Genomic DNA, 27,123 nt, shown 5'->3' on the forward strand with positions numbered 1-27,123 from the left:
AAACGTCATTTTTTCGAATGAGTCCAGGTTCTGTTTACAGCATTATGATGGTCGCATCGGTGTTTGCCGACATCGCGGTGAATGCACATTGGAAGCGTGTATTCGTCATCACCATACTGGCGTACCACCCGGCGTGATGGTATGGGGTGCCATTGGTCACACGTCTCGGTCACCTCTTGTTCACATTGACGGTACTTTGAACAGTGGACGTTACATTTCAGATGTGTTACGACCCGTGGCTCTACCCTTCATTCGATCCCTGCGAAACCCTACATTTGAGCAGGATAATGCACGACCCCATGTTGCAGGTCCTGTACGGGCCTTTATGGATACAGAAAATGTTCGACCGCTGCCCTGGCCAGCACATTCTCCAGATCTCTCACCAATTGAACACGTCTGGTCAATGGTGGCCGAGCAACTGGCTCGTCACAATACGCCAGTCACTACTCTTGATGAACTGTGGTATCTTGTTGAAGCTGCATGGGCAGCTGTACCTGTACACGCCATCCAAGCTCTGTTTGACTCAATGCCCAGGCGTATCAAGGCCGTTATTATGGCCAGAGGTGGTGGCTCTAGGTACTGATTTCTCAGGATTTATGCACCTAAATTGCGTGAAAATGTAATCCCATGTCAGTTCTAGTATAATATATTTGTCCAATGAATACCCGTTTATCATCTGCATTTCTTCTTGGTGTAGTAATTTTAATGGCCAGTGGTGTAGTTAGATGCAGATCAGGAAGAAATCAGATCGCCAGAAAAGAACCAAATACCACTGAGAAAGAAGCCGCTTCTTCTGGGATCAGCAAGATGGAAATGGCATACCAGCTGACTAGAGTTACAACAAACGATCCATATTGTTTAAAGCTAGGCGCACGCGAACGATTTTTCAATGGACTGATCGAAAAATCAGCCAATAAAGAAATCTGCAGCACATTGAAAGATGGCTGAATAAGTCACCTTTCATTTCTGCCAGCGTGATACTAATTATCACGTATAAGTTGCACAGTTGACTTTTCTGTGTCTGATCGTTTGGCAAGAGTTCAAAAAAATGGCTCTGAGCACTATGCGACTCAACTGCTGAGGTCATTAGTCCCCTAGAACTTAGAACTAGTTAAACCTAACTATCCTAAGGACATCACAAACATCCATGCCCGAGGCAGGATTCGAACCTGCGACAGTAGCGGTCTTGCGGTTCCAGACTGCAGCGCCTTTAACCGCACGGCCACTTCGGCCGGCTTGGCAAGAGTATACGCAGGGTGTAAATATAGCACGCAGACAGGATGAATGCAAGCCCTCAGCGGGTCTCCTTCTAACCAAGAAACCGCCGTCTCTGACACTGAGGTAGAACAAGCTTTCATTAGAAGACACAATAGACCTTCACCGTTACCTCCAATGAGCTCTCACTTGACATCACTAAAGTCGCAAATGACGGTGGTTGGGGTCAGTGGAACGGACCTACAGGATGTCTGGCTCGGAGTTGGGGCCGCGCGGGATTAGCTAAGCGGTCTGAGGCGCTGCAGTCATGGACTGTGCGGCTGGTCCCGGCAGAGGTTTGAGTCCTGGCATGGGTGTGTGTGTTTGTCCTTAGGATAATTTAAGTTAATTAGTGTGTAAACCTAGGGACTGATGACCTTAGCAGTTAAGTCCCATAAGATTTCACACACATTTGAACATTTTTTCGGGGTTGGGCTTGAAGTAACCGATTTGTAACAGTTCCTTGCATCGCTGTGGTGCCAACTGCTACTCAAATTGCTGCTACAGACCCAATCGGTGTACCAGAGCCATATACCGAACACGATGATCTTCCCTCTCGGCACTGCCACTTGGTTGTCGGGAGTGGCTGCCAACAATCAAGTACAGTGGCTACAATCCTGCCAAGTCTTTCTACAATATCCCAGAAGGAGCATCCAGCTTCTCGTAGCCCTAATACACCACCTCGTTCAAACTCAGTGAGGTACCAACAGTGGCGTCATTGTCACCTTAAAGGCATTCTGGTCTAACATCAATCTCAAGAGAGAGAAACGCTCACGACCGTTACATTGCGTATTTTAAGCAAACATTCAAATGTGGAAACACGCCTGCCAGCTTTCGTTTATGTCGCACAACTCCTTCTTGGTGTTGCGATTTTCTTCCGTAGGTGTGTTTACAACTATTGTGAACCACTTGTGAAGCGTTTGTTGCAGGAATACGAGTGGTGGCTCTCCTTAAACCGGGGAAGGACCCAGAGTCTCCGAAGAGCTATCGACCCATAACCCTTCTCTGCCACCTGTTTAAACTCTATAAAAGATTGATCCTCAACAGAATAGAGAAGATCGTTGATTCGAAGCTAATTCCACACCAAGCAGGGTGTAGACCTGGAAAGTCCTGTACCAGTCAAATTCTGGCATTGACAGAACATATCGAGAATGGGTTTGAGAATAAACTAATCACCAGGCTGGCACTAGTCGACCTAAGTTCCGCCTATGATACAGTAGATCACCGGACACTGCTGCATAAAACCTACGAGGCCCTGAAAGACTACCACCTAGTCAAGATAATCGAATCCCTGCTCCAAAATAGACAGTTCTTCGTAATGCTTGAGGGGAAAAAAAGAGTCGATGGCGGAATCAGAAAAATGGGCTCGCCCAAGGGAGCGTGTTGGCGCCAATCCTATTCAACATATATACAAATGACCAACCAACTCTAGACAAAACCAAAACTTTTGTATATGCAGACGACCTGGCAATAAAAGTTCAAGGCAACAGGTTTGAAGCCATCGAGGAGAAACTAGAAACCGCCCTTTCTACAATGTCAACCTACTACAAAAAGAATTCTCTAAAACCCAATCCCTCCAAAACTCAAGTGAGTGCATTCCATCTGAACTCGAGGCAGGAAAAGTACAGGCTCAATGTTAACCTGGGATGGGACATTACTAGAACACACAGATACTCCCACCTACCTTGGCGTCGTGCTGGACAGAACATTGACATACAAATATCACTGCGAAAAAACACGTAAGAAAGTAGAAGCACGAAATTCCCTAATAAGAAAGCTGTCCAATAGCAAATAGGGTGCCAAACCTACCGTGGTCAGAACTTCAGCCCAAGCTTTGTGCTTCTCAACTGCCGAATATGCCTGCCCGGTATGGTGAAGATCCGCCCACGCAAAAAAGGTAGATATTAGCTTCAATGAAACATGCAGGATAGTGACAGGCTACATGAAACCAACCCCCATAGAAAATCCTCACAGGGCCGCAGGTTTCACAAAACCTGACTCACGTAGGAAAGCCCATGAACATACCGAGAAGCTAAAACAAACCTTTGTTGCCCGTCACTCAATATTTAGCCTAGAGTGTGGCCCCAGCAGACTCTAATACAGACGCCGTTTCCTAAGTTGCGCCTTAGATGAGCCCCCCATCTACTACCCACTAAGAGAGGACCCACCAAGCGGCGTTTCTGGTGATTGGAAAACCTGGAGAATGCTTAACCGCATCAGAATTGGGGTGGCTACTGTGAAATCTAATCTGATCAAATGGGGTTTGTTGGACGAAAATGACGACAAATGCGACTGCGGTACTCGACAGGACATGGAACATCTTCTATAATGCCCTGCCTGCCCCCACAGATGCACCCTCGACGATCTATGGCTGGCTAAAGAAGAAGCATTGGACATTGTCCAACACTGGGCAAACAAATTTTAGTTTCCGGACACGAAAAAGTAAGTAAAGTAAGCAGGAATGCCAGTACCCAAGAAACAATTTTCTACAGGAACGTGAACTACCAAAAGTTTGAAGTGTGTGATCTTACTTCTTCATACTGCCTACTGAACTGACGTTTCACTTGTCTTGCACGTATTATTTGATGTACGCGATATTTTGTGCGTCGTTTCTTTTGACTCCATTTTATAAGAAGAGCGCAAACGCACGCAACCATTTCGAAGTTCGTGCTTATATCAGCATTGAACCAGTCAATAAATCTGTCTTGCGCCGGCCCAGTTATCGACCAGTTTACAAAAGCTCAGTGCTTGCTATCGGCCAAATGAAACTGGGCGCTCGAAACATCGTTCACTCGCACCTAGTCTAAGGCAAACCTCAGACACCGTTGTGTCGTCATTCAGTCTGTGGCTCTGGTACTGAGCAAACTGCCTCATAACAGATTAGAGAGGTCTGGACGAGAATTTAGAAGCTAAGGAAGATCTTAATGGATATTATTTTATTTTTTTAAATGAAGACCCCCGCCATTTGACTGTATTGTTGCTTATTTAATTATCTGAAATATGTTTTTATTAAATACGACGTGCTCCCGCTATTATTTACTTATCTTTTTACAAGGTGATGATTACACATCTGGCATTTCGTGGGGAGCGAATATTTTTCTTAATTTATGGCCAATTTTGAGCTTGATGTCCTGAAATATATGTTAATGTCATACACTGAATCACTTGAAAACGGCATAAAAGGCCGAAACCGGGCTCGTAATTAAATAAACAAGAATACAGTCAAATGACGGTGTGTTCATTTAAATATTATTGTATGACTATTGCTCAGCAACTTCAAAAACTGGTTAATGGATATTCTTAGGCCCCTTAAGAGAAATGTCGAGTTTAGAACACAGCTTAACAATAAACTATACTCTCATGCGGAAAAGTTGCAGATCCTATGCAACAGAGAAGGATTTCATTCTGCGGAGCAGGCCGGAGTGGCCGTGCGGTTCTAGGCGCTGCAGTCTGGAGTCGAGCAACCGCTACGGTCGCAGGTTCGAATCCTGCCTCGGGCGTGGATGTGTGTGATGTCCTTAGGTTAGTTAGGTTTAATTAGTTCTAAGTTCTAGGCGACTGATGACCTTAGAAGTTAAGTCGCATAGTGCTCAGAGACATTTGAACCATTCTGCGGTCACATGACACGAATGAGCCTAAAAGGCTGATCGTACGTGTTCTGACCAATTTTCTGGGCAAAAATACCAAGGGCCCTTGTTTCACGGAGGTTCAGTGGGGTCTTCAAGATGTGACGGTCACAAACTGAAACATTCTCAATCACGATCTATTGAAGAAGAAACTTGGACACACACCAGCATTTCCAAGAAAAGCCATATTTGAAATCTGGCTGAGGAAAGAGAGGAAGCTCACAGAAAACGAATGAAAGGCTACTGGGCGTAAGTCAAATCTCAAAGAAAACCACTGTTTAAATAACGTGGCCTACAGATGCTCGAACGAAAGAAGAAGAAGAACGAAAGTCTCTCAAATCAGTTCAAAATGGTTCAAATGGCTCTGAGCACTATGGGACTTATCTGCTGAGGTCATCAGTCCCCTAGAACTTAGAACTACCTAAACCTAACTAACCACTCCGGCCGGCCTCTCAAATCAGTTGCTGATATATTTCATATGAGACAACAAAGCGAATTTGGAACAATTTACTTTTGAAGCTACAACGATAAAAAAGGAAAAGTTGCAATTTTCAACTTTAGTTGTGGGGAGTTACAAGACTGATTCAAGAAAAACCTTTTCTTGTCGTCATTCCTGTCAGCATATCATATAAGAGGAGATGAAGGACAGTTATTTAACAACAGTTTTAATAACAAAACAGCGAAGTTCATAGCTACTTTATTAACATTACTAGCTGAATAACAGGCGTTGCCCAAGTATGTATTTATTCCAATGTGCTATTACTCCACCACCTGCTCCCCCTCCCTGTCCATCTTGCCCTTCAACTCTCACTGTCATTCTCCTGCACCCCCTCTCTGTCCATCTCCTCCTGCCCCTCTGGCCATCTTAAGCAAATGGCTCGTGTCTCCACTGTCCAACTCTTGCTTCCCCCCCTGTCAACCTCCTGCGCCCCGTTCTAATTCCATCTCTTCCTCTTCCCTTTCTTTGTCCCTCTACTCTTCCCTCATCTTTCTGTCCACATCCTCCCCCTCTCTCTGTCCATCTCCTCCTTCTCCCTATTGCTGTTCCTCTCCTCCTGCCTCCTCTGTCTGTACATATCCTTCTCTTTTCTTTCTCTGTCCATCTCCTCCACTCCTCCCTCTCTGCCCATTTCCCTCTTCCTACCTCTCTGTCCATCTTCTCTACCTCCCCTATCTGTGTCCATCTCCTCCTTCTCCCTCTCCTCTCCTCACTCAGCCTCCTCTCTCCACATTACGGTGTTTAGAAAGGATGGATTGCAGGCAACCTGTGGTGGCGTGTTTGTCGCTGTTAGTAGTAGTTTATCCCGTAGTGAAGTAGAAGTGGATAGTTCCTGTGCATTATTATGGGCGGAGGTTACCCTCAACAACCGAGCTGTGTTAATAATTGCCTCCTTTTAACGACCTCCCGACTCAGCAGCATTAGTGGCAGAACAACTGAGAAAAAATCTGGAATACATTTCACATAAATTTTCTCAGCATGTTATAGTCTTAGGTGGAGATTTCAATTTACCAGATATAGACTGGGACACTCAGATGTTTAGGACGGGTGGTAGGGACAGAGCATCGAGTGACATTATACTGAGTGCACTATCCGAAAATTGCCTCGAACAATTAAACAGAGAACCGACTCGTGGAGATAACATCTTGGACCTGCTGATAACAAACAGACCCGAACTTCTCGACTCTGTTAGCGAAAAACAGGGAATCAGTGATCATAAGGCCGTTGCAGCATCCCTGAATATGGAAGTAAATAGGAATATAAAAAAAGGGAGGAAGGTTTATCTGTTTAGCAAGAGTAATAGGAGGCAGATTTCAGACTACCTAACAGATCAAAACGAAAATTTCTGTTCCAACACTGACAATGTTGAGTGGTTATGGAAAAAGTTCAAGGCAATCGTAAAATGCGTTTTAGACAGGTACGTGCCGAGTAAAACTGTGAGGGACGGGAAAAACCCACCGTGGTTCAACAACATATTTAGCAAATTACTGCGAAAGCAAAGAGAGCTTCACTGCAAGTTTAAACGCAGCCAAAACCTTTGGGACAAACAGAAGCTAAACGACGTCAAAGTTAGCGTAAGGAGGGCTATGCGTGAAGCGTCCAGTGAATTCGAAAGTAAAATTCCATGTACCGACTTGACACAAAATCCTAGGAAGTTCTGGTCTTACGTTAAATCAGTAAGTGGATCGAAACAGCATATCCAGACACTCTGTGATGAAGATGCCATTGAAACAGAGGATGACACGCGTAAAGCTGAAATACTAAACAAATTTTTCAACAGCTGTTTCACAGAGGAAGACCGCACTGCAGTTCCTTCTCTAAATCCCAGCACAAACGAAAAATTGGCTGACATTGAAATAAGTGTCAAAGGAATAGAAAAGCAACTGAAATCACTCAACAGAGGAAAGTCCACTAGACCTGACGGGATGCCAATTCGATTCTACACACATCACGCGAAAGAACTTGCCCCCCTTCTAACAGCCGTGTACCGCAAGTCTCTAGAGGAACGGAAGGTTCCAAACGATTGGAAAAGAGCACAGGTAGTATTCAAGAAGGGTCTTCGAGTAGATGCGGAAAACTATAGACCTATATCTCTAACATCGATCTGCTGTAGAATTTTAGAACATGTTTTTTGCTCGCGTATCAGGTCATTTCTGGAAACCCAGAATCTACTCTGTAGGAATCAACATGGATTCCGGAAACAGCGATCGTGTCGCCTGATAAACAAAGTAAGAGCCTACGGAATATCAGACCAGCTGTGTTGCTGGATTGAAGAGTTTTTAGCAAACAGAACACAGCATGTTGTTCTCAATGGAGAGACGTCTACAGACGTTAATGTAAGCTCTGGCGTGCCACAGGGGAGTGTTGTGGGACCATTGCTTTTCACAATATATATAAATGACCTAGCAGATAGTGTCGGAAGTTCCATGCGGCTTTTCGCGGATGATGCTATAGTATACAGAGAAGTTGCAGCATTAGAAAATTGCAGCGAAATGCAGGAAGATTTGCAGCGGATAGGCACTTGGTGCAGGGAGTGGCAACTGACCCTTAACATAGACGAATGTAATGTATTGCGAATACATAGAAAGAAGGATCCTTTACTGTATGACGATGTGATAGCGGAACAAACACTGGTAGCAGTTACTTCTGTAAAATATCTGGAGAAACGCGTACGAAACGATTTGAAGTGGAATGATCATATAAAATTAATTGTTGGTAAGGCGGGTGCCAGGTTGAGATTCATTGGGAGAGTGCTTAGAAAATGTAGTCCACCAACAAAGGAGGTGGCTTACAAAACACTCGTTCGACCTATACTTGAGGATTGCTCATCAGTGTGGGATCCGTACCAGGTCGGGTTGACAGAGGAGATAGAGAAGATCCAAAGAAAAGCGGCGCGTTTCGTCACAGGGTTATTTGGTAAGCGTGATAGCGTTACGGAGATGTTTAGCAAAATCAAGTGGCAGACTATGCAAGAGAGAAGCTCTGCATCGCGGTGTAGCTTGCTGTCCAGGTTTCGAGAGGGTGCGTTTCTGGATGAGGTATCGAATATATTGCTTCCCCATACTTATATCTCCCGAGAAGATCACGAACGTAAAATTAGAGAGATTCGAGCGCGCACGGAGGCTTTCCGGCAGTCGTCCTTCCCGCGAACCATACGCGACTGGAACATGAAAGGGAGCTAATGACAGTGGCACGTAAAGTGCCCTCCGCCACGCACCGTTGGGTGGCTTGCGGTGTATAAATGTAGATGTAGATGTATCACCCCCACCCCAATATGGAGCTGGTGGTTCTTACCCCCACCGAATTTCTTTCCAGATAATATGTAATGTGTGTATCACATTGGTTGGAATCGATTCAGGAGTTTAGGAGGAGTCTTTTACCCATGGCTTTGTCTGCATACGCACATGTCACCATGCATTTCACATGTATTTAATATAATCCACACAAATTCGTACACGTATTTCACGTATCTCTAGCGAATTTCGCCGCAAAGGTTCATTTTCATGCAGCTCAATGTTTATAACGTCGTATCTCCAGAACTATGTGTCATAGTAACGCAGTAATAAATTAGAACGCCATGATTCATGTGGCACTTTCACTGCATGAAAAGCGAAAATCTGGTAAGGGATAGCCTTCCTTTCTTTCGTCATTTTGATGGGGTTGTCAGCGAGAACAATTTTCGTAAAAGCTTGAAATTATGGGTTATGTTTGTTGCAAGTCACTAAGTACTCTCATTCTCAAATACTGGCTGAATTAATTATGGATATTCGCGCGTCCTGGGCTGCACTGCTTTTTCAAATCAAATGGTTCAAATGGCTCTAAGCACTATGGGACTTCAACATTTCGGGGCCCTGTCAGTAACTGTATAAATATTAATTTTAATTTTAATAACCAACAGCCTCAGTTGCAATGTTTACCTAGGTAAACATCTGAGGTCATCAGTCCCCTAGGCTTAGAACTACTTAAACCTAACTAACCTAAGGACATCAGACACATACATACCCGAGGCAGCATTCGAACCTGCGACCTTAGCAGCAGCGCGGTTCCGGACTGAAACGCCTAGAACTGCTCGGTCACAGCGGCCGCCGGCTTTTTCAACCCCACCCCTCTGATAGGTAGGTGTTCTTACCCCACAGCGATTCTTTCCAGACAGTAAGTGATATTTGTAGCACGTTTGGTTGAAATTGGGCCAATAGTTTAGGAAGAGCTGTGGAATACAGTACATCCATACATCTTTTTTGTAATATGTGTGGGTTTGGATTACAGTGCCTCAGCTGGACACGTATAGGATAAGAAACTAGTGCCTTGATCACTGAGCTGAGATATTTGGCCGGCCGGAGTGGCCGTGCGGTTCTAGGCGCTACAGTCTGGAACCGAGCGACCGCTACGGTCGCAGGTTCGAATCCTGCCTCGGGCATGGATGTGTGTGATGTCCTTAGGTTAGTTAGGTTTAATTAGTTCTAAGTTCTAGGCGACTGATGACCTCCGAAGTTAAGTCACATAGTGCTCAGAGCCATTTGAACCAAGCCATTTGAGATATTGGATAGTCTGATTGTAGCAATACGAGTCAAGATAGATGTAACGGAACTTGAATAGAGCATTTGCCTCTATTGGTTACGGTAGAGAGATCGTTCTTTTGGTCCTGTCTGTATATTTATATATAATATTGCATGAATAAAGGCTGGGCGAGTGTAAAGCTATCGTTAAAAACGCACGCCGCGCGATTTGTTACGATTTGGTCAGTCGTAATAATAATAATAACATGCTTTTGAATAGAATTAAAATATAACGGCGATACCTGTTTAGTGTTATTGGAAATAATATGTAGTAAATTAGTGAGTAAGGTAGCCGATCCTATAAGAAGAGGTAAAATTGGGCATACTGAGGTGTTTTGCTGTATATCGACGAAGGCGATGATACGGCGTCATTTTTTCGTCTACTCTTAGAAATAAGCAAGTGAAGAAGTGCTAATTGTGCTTTGTGAAACAATATAGGGGCGAGTTTTAAATAACTACGGTATACGATCAGAGTAACGAAAGGACATTTAGTTACACGAAATCGGGGATAGCGAAGTGTGGTCATTAAATTGAGTACACCTACAGTGCGGTCAGTTCCGGGATAAATCTATACGCATCCCACGAGGGACGCGGAATTGAGACCTTTTTTTTTTTTTTAATTATATCGCGGAGAGCTGGCTCCAATTTATGAAAAGGAGAAAAACGTTAACTTTTACGCGAACCCTTAATAATAGCGGACCGGAGAGAAGAGTGTGTATTTCTCTTACGCCTAACAAATATTCGTGAAAGGCGGTGGCTAAACTAGAAGAGTCAATTACAAAATACTGTATCATTATCATTGACTGTTGGTGTCGAGCAACGAAAACTGTTCTTCAAAGGGTTTCGATGGAACTTGGGAGTTAGGGTTCAGGCACTCGCATATACTCCACATCTGAGTGTGAATGAGTGGTGCATGCGAAATAAAACTGTGAACAAAGTTACGTTAAATAAAACAGAAGAAACAAGACAGTCTGGTCGTGTCTGTTATTATTCAATAAACTGTAACATTTCTTATCGTTGTACGAAGTCTTTATAGACGATCTTTATGACAATTTGCTTCGAAGGGATCTCGTTACGAGTTAAGTTTTGGGGACCTGGTCAAGAGGGGGTAGCTCGTAGATCCTAACTACTGTAGCTATTCTGGAATCAGGTGCTACCGTGACCGTTGTGTGTTGTCAATGACTTAAGGTTACTATATCTCATGCTCTAAGATCGACCCGCCTTTCCAATTGGTATAACGCTGCCTCACGGCAACAACGACAACGCCGACGACGAAGGAAGATACGGTAGATGATGTCTTGATAGAGGAGATATGACTAATGACCGGGGAATTCAGACGAGACATGTCGTTATCCGGCGTCTAATACTTTGTATGCAGCTTCTGCACATTATGTTGATAGTTGTAACAGTATCGGGTCATGGCGCAGCGTGCGTGCCGCAGACGACAGCGAACGCGCTTCTCAGCAGGAGTCGATACGTACCCTGACCGCCGACACTGCAGCCACCACCCACGCGGGCATCTCCCTGTTTGCCCTCCTTCGTAGCAGCCTCTCTCGCAGCGTACAGGCCGCAGACGGAGTGCAACTGACACAAACAACCGGCGACTACACCTCATTGGTCTATTCGAAACGTCGCAGGCGCGCGTTTCGTTAGCGAGCCTTTAACAGACTCCCGGGCGTCACGTGACACGCGCCGACGCTGAGTCAAGCCCCCACGCATAGCTGTGAGCAGGCCAGCTGTTAGGTCATCGCAGGCGGGACTGCAAGGTACACCGCGACTGCGGCACGTGCGCCGAGACGCGCCGCACTTACGCAGTGAATGGATTTGAAAGCGGAGGAACGCCGTAAGCGATAAGGATCCTTACGAACTGTCCCGTAAGAATCCATGTGCTAAACCGTTTACGCGTACGTAAGAATTAATCACCAGGCCGATTCCAAGGAAGTGCCGCGAAATGCTGCTACTGAGTGGTTGTAATTAAAGTACAGCTATTTATAGAGGCAGCGAAACTTTGTAGATATGTTAATGCGGAACCGATTTACGTTGGGGCCAGCAAACTGACGCTGTGAATGCCAGGAAGACGTACAGCAGTATCTCCTTATGTTGTGGGTAAGGAACACAATGTGGGCAGGAATTGCCAAACAGGTAAGAAAGGCATAATGTTGATTTTTGTTATAAGCACCCCTTAAACACTTCATTCAACATGAACACCAAGACGTCGATGATACGCTGTACAGGACAGATTTTCACCTGGTGGCCAAAATTGGAACTAATTTTTCCAGCGGAGGTCGGTTCCGCATTAACGTCCTAGTATATATACCAAGTTTCGCTGCTATACGGTATCTGCAGGCCACACTGGACCTCAGTGAGTAGCTGCACTTTAATTATAACAGCCCAGTACACTGTCTTTCTGTGATACATGCCAGTGTCAAACAGAATTATTGATGTAAAATTCGATTGAAAAGAATTTAAAAGAGTATTCAAACCACCACAGTGACACGCATTGGCAACCGCAATAATGTCGTGGTGCTCGGGCCGTAGGCAGTCGGTTAGAATTCTGGTGAGAAAGATTTTCATCTTCCGAATTTTGTTCCTTGCATGAGGCGACTTGCACGTCGGTCGGTGAAGTGTTTGAAGACTTGTATATCTCACTCCATACCTTTCATTCCATAAACATCCAGAACAGCAGGAACGGTCAGGCTTCTTAATTCAGGTAGTCATCCCTGTAGAACATGACCACCGCTCACATATCAGCTACAGGTTTCGGAAAGCTAAGGGCAAACCAAGAACACCCTTGCACATTGTCGGAAAAGTCTATTGAGCAAACGCTTCTTGTGGAATTTACATCCACATGATTACTCTGCAATTGGGCATGGATGTGTGTGATGTCCTTAGGTTAGTTAGGGTTAATTAGTTATAAGTTCTAGGCGACTGATGACCACAGAAGTTAAGTCGCATAGTGCTCAGAGCCATTTGAACTCTGCAATTCACAATTAAGTGCCTCGTAGGAAGTTCATCGACCGCCTTCAAGTTGCTTCTCTACCGTTCCACTTGTAATGACACATTCCTATGCAGAGACATACGATATCTTAAAAGCTGCGCCAAAGATAAATTGAGAGGCATGTATATTATAATCTTTGTAAAGTTCACATTGGATTCTCTTTTGTTTGATACTCCAAGGAGCTAAGGGACACTTTCGATTGTTGCCTTGTGGAGGATGGACGTGATTTTGGACTGTGCGTAAAGGCAGCCATGTGGTTGGTAATTATGGTTTGTGCGATGAGCACAGCAAGTCTTATTGTGTTGTGAATAAAAAATAGTGAAAAGTATCGAAGTGTTACGAAAATTATTTATAGCGACGTAGCATAGTATTCCTTGGTTTCCACCGTCTTCGTGAAGTGAACCGATGCCGACTCATGATGGTACACACGGTCAACAAAGAGAAGAACATCGATGGCGACTAATGAATTAATATTGTGGCAGAAGGACTAATTCTACGTCTAAGGTGAGAACTCTGATTAAATCAACAATGACGTGGAATTTAAAATATAAAATGTTTTTTATTTATTTCGCCACACTGGCGACCGCTGACAGGGACAGTGCTGGTGGAACAAAGAGTAAGTACTTCATTGTTGTGCTACAAATGTACTTGTACTAATTACTGTTTCTCTGTTACATGACGCACATGGAAAATGACGAATAAAGTGAAACAATATTAACTGTATAAACGGATGGCACAATAACCAGAAGGAACAAGGACAAGGATTTACAAAACTAACGTAATCGTGAGTGACGCAGCTCAGTCGGAATTAAGGTAGGAAAGCGCAAACGCATGCAGTGGCTGCACCTTGGCTTAGCTCCACTTAAAGCAGAACCTTTTCCGTCCATATTAAAATCCTGGTAGTGTTTGTGGCAACACACAATTACACTTTGATAATTACTTTTTATGTTCAACAATCGCAGAATTAGAAGACGTAGTGCGCCATCTTGTAAATTTCCGACGCGCAACAAATAACAATCGCGAGATATTTTTATTAATTCAACTGCGAGAGAATTTAAAGATTTAGATTAACAGTAAAGTACAGATAAAAATAATATCTTCACAATGGAATCGAAGAACTTTAATTTGACAAATGTTCATGGACACGTCACCGATTCTGACAATAGTGACGTAAATGATGACGCAATTAGTTTTTCAGCACAACATAATGTAGAAGTAAATACAATTCAATTGCACTCCACAGGGATTAACAATAACGAACCACTTGCAAATGAAACCTTGTGCACAGTCGATGAAGCATCGATTACCAGATCAGATGAAAATATTTCGCGTGAAGTCAGTGAACCTAGCCCGGTTTCGATTCAATCAGACCGTGGCAGAGAAACAATGGCAACAAATAATGGCATAAATACAAACACACAAGCTTCGTCAGTTACGCTTGAGGCATTATATAGTCTGATGTCAAATGTGAGCGAGAAACTGGCGAATCTAGAAATAACGACAAACACAAAATTGTCAAACATGGAAATTGGGTTCCAACAGCAGTTTTCAAGTGTAAACACGCAATTTGAAAACATACACAGACATTTCGATCAACGCTTAAATAAACTCACCAATGAAATCGATCAAAAGATCGAAGACAAAGTCATCAAAACCGTCAATAGTGTATACAATGTATTGGCAAATGACTTAGAAAAGAAATTGTCAGATCTTACAACCAAACAGGAACAGGAACTGTCAGAAATAGTAGAAACACACAATCAAACACAAACCGTACAAAAAGAAATACATGAAAACGTACAGGCTATTCAATTAAATTTAACAAGAGTACAGTCCGCATGTGAAGAAATACCTGACCAAGTTAATAAAGTTAACGAAGAAGTCGGTTTTCTGAAACAGGAGACTCGACGTATCAACGCGGACATTATCAAAATAAATGAAACTTTAGAAAACGGTAGTGTAAATGAATCAATAACTGACCGGGAAACAAAACTTTTTGAAAAATTAGGTAATGAAATCAAAGTAGCCGAGGACAGAATACGCAAGGAAATTGCTGGTAGACTGAATGTTTCAAATGACTTGCCTACGTCAAGCAACAGGCAGTGCGACACTTATTCGCCCGTGCCAGATTACGATGTCAATAACGCAGAACATCACGCGCCCAGTCCGGCGTATGTGCACGCACCGGCACAGGCAAACAATGGCTATTCGCCAAACGCGGTGCTGCAACAGGCAGTAGGCGAGTCGCCTTGCATCTCGACGATTCTAGTCGATGAGAGCCTGTTGAAACATAGACAGTTTCCAGTTTTCTCCACAGAATCCAGAAAAACTCATCCAGTCGTATTTGTAAGAGCATTTAAAAATGTCTTACCAAGAAACTGGACTGAGGCACAGAAGATTAGATATGTAGTAGGCTTCACACAAGGCGACGCACTTTTGTGGGCCACAGACATGGCTGAACAGTGCGTCACCTACGAACAATTTGAACGGGCTTTCTTGGAGAAATATTGGTCTGCTGGGGTCCAAGAAAGACTGCGCCGTGAAGTATTCAACCCACAACCGTTCAACCTCAAAAACGGCGGGTTGAGAAAGTATTTCGAAAAGTACTTGAATAAGACGCGCTATTGGAACAATCCAATACCGCACGTAGATGTTCTCAAAATTCTGAAAAACAAACTACCCGCGAACTTACGCGAAAAATTGGTAACCATACCGGAGAACGACCTTGAATACTTTCTTTCCGTGCTTGACTCAATTGATCTAATATACGAAGAGCCGAGCACAAGTAATCGGAATGAATATTCCGGAATCAATCAAAACAACGGTAACGGATATCATTTTAATGGCAGTGGACAAAACCCACACAGTTGGCATCCGTATGCGACAAGGCCAAATAATGGAACCTGGAATTACGGGAATCGGAGGAATTCGGCGCCACAGAGACGTGAAGACCGAAGGTATAGTACAGATTACGGTCCACGCCGGTATGGAAATGATAGAAATCATGTGAATGATTGGTCAGGCCCGCGTGATGAAAGGCGGCACACAAATGAAAATTACAATAGTTACAGTAATAGGAATGATAGACCAAGGAGGAATAGCGACGGCCGGTCGCAAGAAAATGTTGCACGCAGCGGTCCGGAAACTAATTGGCGACAGAATAACCACTCAGTACACTTTGTAGAGGTAACGGACACTACTGAAGCAACGCCGTTGTCTCCCCCGGTAAACAACAATCGGTCGTAATGAGCCCCCACCGGCCGACCGATTTGACAACAGGGGGCACAAACAAGCACACATTACATCTTAGACAATTATTTTTAAGATATGATCAGGATGCGACCGTAGAAGATGATCTATGTGAAGAAGAGATGAAAGCACCGGACAAGGTAAGTGACCTCGTGCAGGCTGTAATAACAACAAAAAGATAAGAAAGGTTACAGAATTTAACATTGGACAGGAAGTACTATTACGTACCCACCCAAAATCCTCTAAAATTAAGGCATTAAACAAAAAGTGGCAGTTGTTGTATGATGGCCCTTTCATTATAATAGACAAACCTCACCCAGGATGTTATCTGTTAGGTAACACACGAACGGGCAAGGTGAAAGGGTTATACCCCCACAAGGACATCAAGGAATTTTTTCATTAAAGGTTATATGTTATTTTAGCAAAATTGAAATTGTACAACCTTGGATCACATAGTAAAATTGCTGTCATTAACCTAAGAAACTTGCGAACAACTGGGGGCATATGCCAGCTTAAAAGCGCATATTTAACCAAACCTAATGAAACATGTGTTACTGTGAGTCTTAACACTATAAAAATAAACCATACAGTACTTTTGTAGTCTAACTCAGTTATTTAAGAGAGGGGAACAAAGACAAATTAGCGCGAAGGTCAGAGTTTGTTCGCTTGAGACGAGCAACAAACCACACGTCGAAGTTGCAATCCAACGCTCAGCTCATGAGCACGCGATAGCTGCATGTCAAGACGAGGTCATTGGCCGCGCTGTAGGCAGCGAGCCGGGGAGAAATCTTCCCCCCTTCCATGTCCGATCAGCTGAGCGTATACAAAGCGCAAAGGCGCATGCGCGGTCGAGTCCAGGTGTCACGTGACTATTACACGATGGTGGCTATCACGAATAATGTTCACCAACAATGCAGAGTTTTCCCCGCACCTACAGTCCAGTCGTGGTACGTAAGCGCGCATGCGCGGAAAGTTTAAAAGTTTTGAGGCCACTCTTACTATGAGACATAGAGACGAAAGTCATTCAAAAACAAGAAAGGAAAGGGTACACAAGTCTTGTAAATAGTAACTTAGAAAATTTAATTATAAGCTGGTATTACGTAATAAAAGTGAACATACAAGTACATACTGGTCATGGACGGTATTGTAATATTATATTATACTGAGTAAAATCTTAGCTTGTACGGAAGGAGAAAGAAAATAGAAAAAAAATAAATAGATAAATAATGCAGATATATAACCGGAAGAAAGGCTATGTACACGAGAACAGCACACAATTACATATAGGGAAAAAGCAGCAAAGAGGAAATCAAAGAGATAACGCATACATTTACGTTACACAGTAGATAGCGATTTTCAGAATGAACAACAAGGTAAACGCGGGAATTTTTGTGACTAAGGAAAAGAGTGACACAAGCTTTAAAATAGGAAAATAATAAACAGACCTATGCAGCGTGAGTAATGAACTGAATCGTTCTCAAAACAAATACCTAGGGTTTATAGAGAGAGAGACACACATTAACGTTAGGAAACACCTGAAGCACTCAGCAAACAACTTTGTAGAATATATAAGCTATACACGAGGGTACATGTACGAAAGCTAAAGTGTAAAGGAGGAAAATAGGGAATGTTGCGCATTAATGGACTGTAAGGCAGTTATGTATGTAAGAAGAAATATTTAGTTGTAAGTATTATTAGTATAAGGGACGATGCTCAGCACCCCCTGAATTATTTTGGAATATTGAAGGAATGGTGCAGGGTACCGAAAAAGGGCCCCACCAGCAAAGTGTATATTATAGTGGTAGATATTTTTTTTGTGTATAAACGTATGTATGAATGTGTGAAAGGCGAAAGAAGCCCTGTACATGTACGGAACTTAAACAACGTAGAAGTGTATAAGGAAAATTAAACTGTAAGACAACCTCGTATAAACAGGTATACCTAACGTCAGGAAACAACTTAATTAAAACTGTAAGACTCTACGAGTGTACGAGAAAAGGTGAAAAACCTGACACAAAGTGCAATATTAGCGATGCTTCACTCATGTATGCAAAAGGAAGGTATGAATTACTTTACCCACTTGAAACATGAAAGGAAAAAATCATGTCAAAATTATATGTTTCACACATATTACAATTTACAGTCACAAAGAATGAAAATGATCTCGCCGCTATACGAGAAACAGGTAAGTAGTGTGATCGACGACCTGTAAGCAAAGGAATCGTCTATAAAATGAATTATGAACAAAAGCGTCGTAAAGAATTTCATGCTGCACTGAAGCTATGAAAGTCTTGATTGTTCGTGTACATAGATTTTCATGACAACCGATGCATTAAAATGTCTGTATTTTTTCTCCCATGATAACACAAGACGCCTATAAGCGCACTTTAATTGAAGATGATACACGCAAACAAGGGCGTGCCGCTATTATGAAACTCTGTACATAGTAATAGTAGTTACACCCTGAACTTCAAAATTTTATGTTTATATGTCCATGTTAAGGTAGGAAGTTTTATTAGGGTTAATGATTTACAAGCACACCAGAATGTGCTTACGCCCAAAACACTGTACATATTAGGGTTATGCTGCATATAAATGATTATTTCGTGCATTTTCAGATTTTATACGCGAAAAACCGTAGCATACACGTAGTCGTTGCCACTACCCTAAGTAGAAGGTAGAAAATTCCCTTCCCAAGCTTCAGTGGAGCGGCTACAGGTGTATTCTCAGCATGCTGATGCATGTCGTTACGTATGAAGAATACGTAACGGAGGTAAACCTTAACTTATACTCGAGTTCAAGAAGGAAAACAAAGGACTTGTTCCTTCTAACAGATTAATGGAAAAAAGCGAGCGTGTGTGTCAGTAAAATCCAAGACGAAGAAGCCACTATGAGTGGTCAAAAATTTTTTCAATTTTAGTCGATAGTTTTTTCCTGTAGTTAATGTAAACAATGTATTGGATGTATTATATGTTATTCCATTGTATGTGATGTATTTTGTATTTCATGCCAAGTCCCGTGACTTACAAATTATGTGCATTGACCAGAAGTATTGAGGGGAATGAATCTCAGTACAATAGGTAAAAGGGGTTAATGCGAAGAAAAAAAAAAAAGTGTAGTGAAAAGGAAGTTTCGATCGCAATACTCGCGGTTAAAGTGGTGTGTGTAGAAATTAAAATTGTGCAAAGTAGTGCTACGTTGCAAGTGTCAGCGAGCCTAAACAAGTGACATCGAAAATTGAAGCTTGTATCGTCAAACGACCCATGGCGTCACAGTAGGAAAGGACAATGCCAAACAAGTTTGACATGGTACGCTTCTTACCAGGAGCTGAATCGACGGGATCGACCTCCGCCTCGCACATAGTGTGGTGTGTTCTTCGGGGCACATATTCCAAAGTACCTCGTCGTATCCAGTCTAAGTACTGGAAGGAACTACAAAAAGCACACGCATACTGAGGTTCGGAAGTCTTGACGGTACCCGCACGTCGGTGTATATTCAGTGCACTGGCGCGCGCATTCAACCAACGTCGCCAGCTAACGGACGACCAAACAATCAGGCGCGCGTATCACCCGCCCATATTCAACACGGGCTAGCGAACAAAGCTCGTCGCCCCAGAATAAATACAGAAAGCAATACAAGGACTTAATTTTCACCTCGGATGAGGAAGGAAACATTTGTATGTAACGTTGTATTCAGTGTATATTTTATTGTACAAACTTTACTACATGATGTCATTTTCTCAGTATTAACCAGAACTTTGTATATTAGGATTAAGGTTTGTAAATATTAGCATAAGTATACCAAAAAACTGACACACACTCAGAAATACCAAAGAATTCACAGTGCCATGAAAATGAGAGAATAAAAATGAAGTTTGTAAATAAAAGACCCCCAAACCTATCAATTGCAAGGTCGACTGCTGTATCCTGTCAATCAAATAAAATTTTCTAGTGACAGTATACAGTAGGGGGGCAGTTGTAATGACACATTCCTATGCAGAGACATACGATATCTTAAAAGCTGCGCCAAAGATAAATTGAGAGGCATGTATATTATAATCTTTGTAAAGTTCACATTGGATTCTCTTTTGTTTGATACTCCAAGGAGCTAAGGGACACTTTCGATTGTTGCCTTGTGGAGGATGGACGTGATTTTGGACTGTGCGGAAAGGCAGCCATGTGGTTGGTAATTATGGTTTGTGCGATGAGCACAGCAAGTCTTATTGTGTTGTGAATAAAAAATAGTGAAAAGTATCGAAGTGTTACGAAAATTATTTATAGCGACGTAGCATAGTATTCCTTGGTTTCCACCGTCTTCGTGAAGTGAACCGATGCCGACTCATGATGGTACACACGGTCAACAAAGAGAAGAACATCGATGGCGACTAATGAATTAATATTGTGGCAGAAGGACTAATTCTACGTCTAAGGTGAGAACTCTGATTAAATCAACAATGACGTGGAATTTAAAATATAAAATGTTTTTTATTTATTTCGCCACACACTCTCAAACAGCGCGCGGGAAAAACTAACAATTAAATCTTTCTGTGCGAGCTCTGACTTCCGTTATTTTATTTTAATAATCATTCCTCCCTACGTAGGTGGGTGACTACAAAAAATTGTCACGCTCTAAGGAGGAGGTTGGTAATTGGAATTTCATGAGAAGATCCTGATGCAACGAAAAGCGCCCTTGTTTTAATGATAGCCACCCCACTTCACGTATCATATCCGTGGCGCTCACTCCCCTATTTCGCGATGGTGCAAAACGAGCTGCCCTTCTTTGAACTTTTTCGATCTCCTTCGTCGATCCTATCTGATACAGGTCCCATGCCGCACAGCAATACTCCAGAAGAGGACGTAGAAGCGTAGGCTAGGAAATCTCTGTAGTAGACCTGTTGTATATTCTCAGTGTTCTGCCATAAATTGTAGTCTTTGGTTTGCTTTACCGACAACATTATTTGTTCACAAATGTGTGTGAAATCTTATGGGACTTAACTGCTAAGGTCATCAGTCCCTGAGCTTACATACTACTTAACCTAAATTATCCTAAGGAGAAACTCACACAACCATGCCCGAGGGAGGACTCGAACCTCCAACATTATCTGTCTAAAGGTATGAATTTAAGTTATTCGTAATTGTAATCCCTAAGTGTTTAGTTGAATTTACAGCCTTTACATCTGTGTGATTTGTCGTGTAACCGAAATTTAGCGGATTCCTTTTGCCACTCAAGTGCATGACTTCACACTTTCCATTATTTAAAGTCAATTGCCACTCTTCACCCCATACATTTATCTTGTCTAGATCGTTTTGCAATTTATTTTTGTCACCTGGTGGCTTTATGAGACAGTAAATGACAGCATCATCCGCAAACAATTTAAGAGTGCTACTTATATTGTCTCCTAAATCGTTCTTGTACATCAGGAACAACAGAGGCATATAACACTTCCCGGAGGAACGCCAGATATTACTTATATTTTACTCGATGTCTTTCCATCAGTTTTTACGAACTGTGACCTTTCTGCCAGGAAATCACGATTCCAATCGCACAACTGAGATGATAGTCCATAGGTATGCAGTTTGATTAGAAATCGCTTGTGAGGTACGGTGTGAAAAGACTTCTGGAAATCTAAAAATATGGAATCAATTTGACATCCCCTGTCAGCAACACTTACTGCATCGTGAGAATAAAGAGCTAGTTGTGTTTAACAAGAACGATACTTTTTGAATTCTTGTTGGGTGTTCGTCAGTAAATCGATTTCTTCGAGATAACTCATAACGTTCGAACACAGTATATGTTCCAAAATCTTACCGCAAGTCGACGTTAGCTACGTGGGACTATAATTCAGCGAGTTACTCCTAATCCTTTTTTTGGTATTAGTGTGACTTGTAGAACTTTTCATCAACGAGCGATCGGTTATATATGATTGCTAAATATGAAGCTACTTTACCAGGTACTCTGAGAGGAACTTGACTGATATACAAACTAGACTTCAGACTGAAGACCATAACAACATTGTACATTTTTAAAACAGTAACGTAGTCAGTGGACAGTAAAACATAGACTGTGAAGTAATGGACGAAGAGAACAGAGAAATCTACTCTGAGGAACTAAAGAAACTTGTACACCCGCATAATATCGTGTAGGGCCCCTTCGAACACCCAGAAATGCCGCAGAATGACGTGACTTGAACTCGACCAATATCTGAAGTAGTGATGGAGGTAACCGACACCATGAGTCCTGCAGGGCTCTCCATAAATCCGTAAGAGTACGAGGGGGTGGAGATCTCTTCTGAAAAGCACGTTGTAAGGCGTTCCAGATATGCTCAATAATGTTCATATCTGGGAAATATGGTGGCCAGCGGAAGTGTTTAAACTCAGAAAAGTGTTCCTTTATTAAGTGGGTATCTACTTCTAAGTTACTCATGTGGGCAGTTGTTCTTGGTTCAACGTCTGGAATATTTGTCTTCTTTCGTGACGGAATTTCGGAAAACCGTATTTAGCAACTCTGCTTTAGCGGCACTCTCATCAGTAACAATACTAACAACACCACTGTTATGGCGCGGTGATAGTATGGATGTGTCTTTGGAAGCAGGACCATATGACCAGATGGATTTTCTCCCGAATTTCGAGACAGAGTTTCGTTATGGGAAGTATTAAAAGCATTTCGCATTGAACTTCGCGGTAAATTTTGAGCTTCTGTAAAACTTCGCCAATCTTGATGGTTTTGCGTCCTTTTAAATTTGACATACTTTTCTTCGTGGATCGAACCACTGTGGTCACTACTGTTGATGTTGGTGAGTTCCTATAGGACCAGCGGTCATCGGTCCCTAGGCTTACAAACTACTTAATCTAACTTAAACTAACTTACTCTAAGGACAATACACCCATCCATGACCGAGGGGGGCCTAGATCCTCCGAGGGGGGTAGTCGTGCGAACCGTGGTATGGCGCTTCAGACCGGGCGGCTACCACGCGCGGCTGGTCACGAGTTGTTGAATACGCACATCATTTCCGAAGAAAATACTTAGTGCTACCGATATGTTCTGAGACCAAGCGACAGTCAGTGAGACGGTGTTCATTGTCTTCTCTGCCTCCGGCTGGTGTGTTCGAGTACTCGATGTCGAAAAAAATTTCAACGTTATCTCGCATATGTCACTCGCTTTTTTTTTTGGGGGGGGGGGGGAAGGAGGGAAACACTGTGAACACTATGCTACTAAATGTCACTTGGTCTTGGAATCGCACTGGTAGCAGCACGTCTTATCTCCTGTAATGACACGGGTATGCAACAGCGCGTGACCACGGTACTTCGACCGGTTCCACAAGAAGCGTTTGCTGACAGTTTCCAAGAGATTTACAACTGATGTCGGAAGTACACTGTAGCTGATAGTGATAACTTTGAAGACCAATAAAGATATTTTATTTGTAACTCTTGTTTTTTTTTTATTTTCTGAGACCATTCACCGAACTTTTCACACGCATCATCTATAGGCATGCGTAATCAAATGCAGAGATAGGTAAAGAGGCAGGATCCGCGCTGCGGAGGGGAAACGCCTATATAAGACAACAAGTGTCTGTTGTTAGATCGGTTACTGCTGTTACAATGGCAGGTTATCAAGATTTAAGTGAGTTTGAACGTGGTGGTATAGTCGACGCACGAGCGATAGGACACAGCATCTTCGAGGTAGCGATGAAATGGGGATTTTCCCGTCGAGTGCACCGTGAATATCAGGAATCCGGCAAAACATCAAATCTCCGACATCGCTGCTGCCGGAAAAAGATCTTGCAACAACGGCAACAACGACGACTGATGAGAATCGTTCAACGTGACAGAAGTGCAACCCTTCCGCAAACTGCTGCAGATTTCAATGCTGGGCCATCAACATCAACGAAACATCATCGATATGGGCTGTCGGAGCCGAAGGCCACTCGTATACCCTTGAAGACTGCACGACACAAAGCTTTACGCCTCGCCTGGGCCCGTCAACACACACATTGGACTGTGATATGGGATCCCTGATACGTCTAGATACGACTCTGACAAGTGACATGTATGTAAGCATTCTGTCTGATCACTTGCATTCAATCATGCCCATTGTTCATTCCGACGGACATGGTCAATTCTAGCAGGATAGTGCGCCTCCCCCCCCCCCCCTCCCACCCTCAAGTCCACCAGGAACACTTTTCTGAGTTTAAACACTTCCGCTGGCCACCATATTTCCCAGATATGAACATTATTGAGCATATCTGGAACGCCTTACAACGTGCTTTTCAGAAGAGATCTCCACCCCCTCGTACTCTTACGGATTTATGGAGAGCCCTGCAGGACTCATGGTGTCGGTTACCTCCATCACTACTTCAGATATTGGTCGAGTTCAAGTCACGTCATTCTGCGGCATTTCTGGGTGTTCGAAGGGGCCCTACACGATATTATGCGGGTGTACAAGTTTCTTTAGTTCCTCAGAGTAGATTTCTCTGTTCTCTTCGTCCATTACTTCACAGTCTATGTTTTACTGTCCACTGACTACGTTACTGTTTTAAAAATGTACAATGTTGTTATGGTCTTCAGTCTGAAGTCTAGTTTGACTCATCAGATGGTTCAAATGGCTCTGAGCACTATGGGACTCAACTGCTGAGGTCATTAGTCCCCTAGAACTTAGAACTAGTTAAACCTAACTAACCTAAGGACATCACAAACATCCATGCCCGAGGCAGGATTCGAACCTGCGACCGTATCGGTCCTGCGGTTCCAGGCTGCAGCGCCTTTAACCGCACGGCCACTTCGGCCGGCTTTGACTCATCTCTCCACATTAATCTCTCCTATGCATGTCACTTTGTCTCTACGTAACTGCTGCAATTTACAGCCGCCTCTACCTGTTTATTCTACTAAAACGTTGGTCTCCCTCCACAGTTTCCACTCTCCTTCCCTCAGACACACTTTCTTGCGTTATACAGGTGCAAACGATAACTGTTTACAACGTACTACAGTCATGTATGGGAAGTCGAGACGAACAATTTGATTTGGGACACTTCCGTTCTACCAAGGCGAGAAACACTTTAAAATGATCTGCAAAAGTCTCTTAAGCTAATTTGGAATATCCTCTCGCTGTCTACGCCAGCGGATTGGTCAAATTTTCGATTCTTTTTTTGTTAACATCAGCAATTTAAAGTTTCCCATGAGGGTAATGAAAGAAAGAAAACACTTTCGTGAAAATTATACAAAAATTAATTAGGTTTACAGTTCAGCAAACAAAGTAACCTCTTAGTACATAGACCAGAGGAACAAAACGATTTGTTAGCTGAACGCTTATAAATTCGCAAAACTTTGATTTAAAATTTACACAAACGTCAATTTCATAATATTTAAGTTCAAGGACAAAGCGTGTTTAATATACAAGACCGATTTTAGCGAGAGAAAGTTATGAACTTCAAATGGTTAAGACCGACGAAGGCGGTGTTGTAAAAGGGTGAGAGGATATTGAAAAAATCGCTGGGTGCGAATACGCTGTAGCTTAGATAGTTTTTGTGGGCCAATTTGACTAATCTTATAATAACTCACAATCTAAACAACATAACTACATCTCCAACAACCACTATTCACCAACTCCCAAACAACAATCCCTACATCCAACCAATACCACAAACCTAAATCAACTAATACACCACACTCAAAAACTACCCACCACAACCCTCAAACCCCCAACTCATCAAACTAAACAATCACAACCCCAACCACAACCTCCAAAAACTATAAACAAAACCTAAACCCTACCAACTACTAACTAAACACAACCATCACCAACATCCTAAAACCACACTACCAATCATATTTACCCATAACAAACTAACACACTCCCCACAACCAAAACCTCCCCTTCACCATATCCCAAACACCTAAAAAACCTAAAAACACCACAACAAAAACCCACCACCTCCATCTAACTACCAACCCACCCACCCAACCCCAACCTCCCACTCCCAAAAAACCTCCACACTCCTCCTAATACCCTTCTCCCCAAAAACCAAATAAAACACAAAACAAAACCTAATACCCCCCAAAACACACAATAACCTATCACCCCCCCAACATCATCCTCCATATCCTAAAAATATCACCCTCCCCCAACCATATCCTACCATACCAACATACCACCAATAAAAAAATCCCATACTATTCAACAATACCCCTAAACATCTTTCCACCACCATACCCCATCCTCCTACTACCTCCCTACCCACAATCCCTCATAACCCTCATCACTATTCATCTCCCAAACAAAACCCTCATAAAATCTCCCATCCTCAAAAAAACCCTCATTTAACTCTCCCACCAATCTATATTCAACAATCCATCCCCCACATAACTAACATCAAATAAACACCTCAAATCCCATCAAAACCTAACCCCTATAAAACTTCTAACCCCCCCTATCAAAATCCTTAAACCCAACACCTACATTCTACCTCCTAAATCCTAAACAAACAACAACCAAACACATATAATATACCACACACTCACATCCCTCTATTCACATAATATACAAAAACCCCATCTTCATCTCCCATCTCCCCACCTACCATTATAAAATCCCCCCAATAAACCAAAAAATAATATACATATATAACCTCCAACCCCACACCACCCCAATCCCCCCCTCCCACCAAACCAATACTACACAACTCCCCCTCACTAACCACATCACTATCCCACCTCAATCTAATTATACCACCACTATCAAACACATTACATCCAACTACCTCACATAATATCTAACCACACCCCTCAAATCAATAACATTAACTCACATCCCAACACCCAATAAATAACATCACCCACCCACCCCACCCAACCCAAAACAATTCTCCATCATATCAACCCCCTCAACACAACAAAACACAAACTAATAACTCACTCACATAACTCACTCCCAACCTACAACACCCCT

The 27,123-nt window shown here is 42.8% G+C and overlaps 1 protein-coding gene across 3 annotated transcripts in view; it reads right to left on the reverse strand.

The window, feature by feature from the left end:
• The window catches only part of LOC124791725 (beta-glucuronidase-like), a 216,537-nt gene that overhangs the window by 113,426 nt on the left and 75,988 nt on the right, over positions 1-27,123 (reverse strand). The window contains exon 1 of one of the 3 annotated variants that reach the window (XM_047257882.1): positions 11,417-11,539. The exons of the other annotated variants lie outside the window; for them this stretch is intronic. Coding sequence (XP_047113838.1) covers positions 11,417-11,455 — 39 coding nt within the window. The 5' untranslated portion in view covers positions 11,456-11,539. Of the gene's footprint in view, positions 1-11,416; positions 11,540-27,123 lie in introns of those variants that run through there. 3 annotated transcript variants of the gene reach the window in all.

The sequence above is a fragment of the Schistocerca piceifrons genome, chromosome 1 (genome assembly GCF_021461385.2).
Source record: "Schistocerca piceifrons isolate TAMUIC-IGC-003096 chromosome 1, iqSchPice1.1, whole genome shotgun sequence".
In the NCBI taxonomy this organism is placed as follows: domain Eukaryota; kingdom Metazoa; phylum Arthropoda; class Insecta; order Orthoptera; family Acrididae; genus Schistocerca; species Schistocerca piceifrons.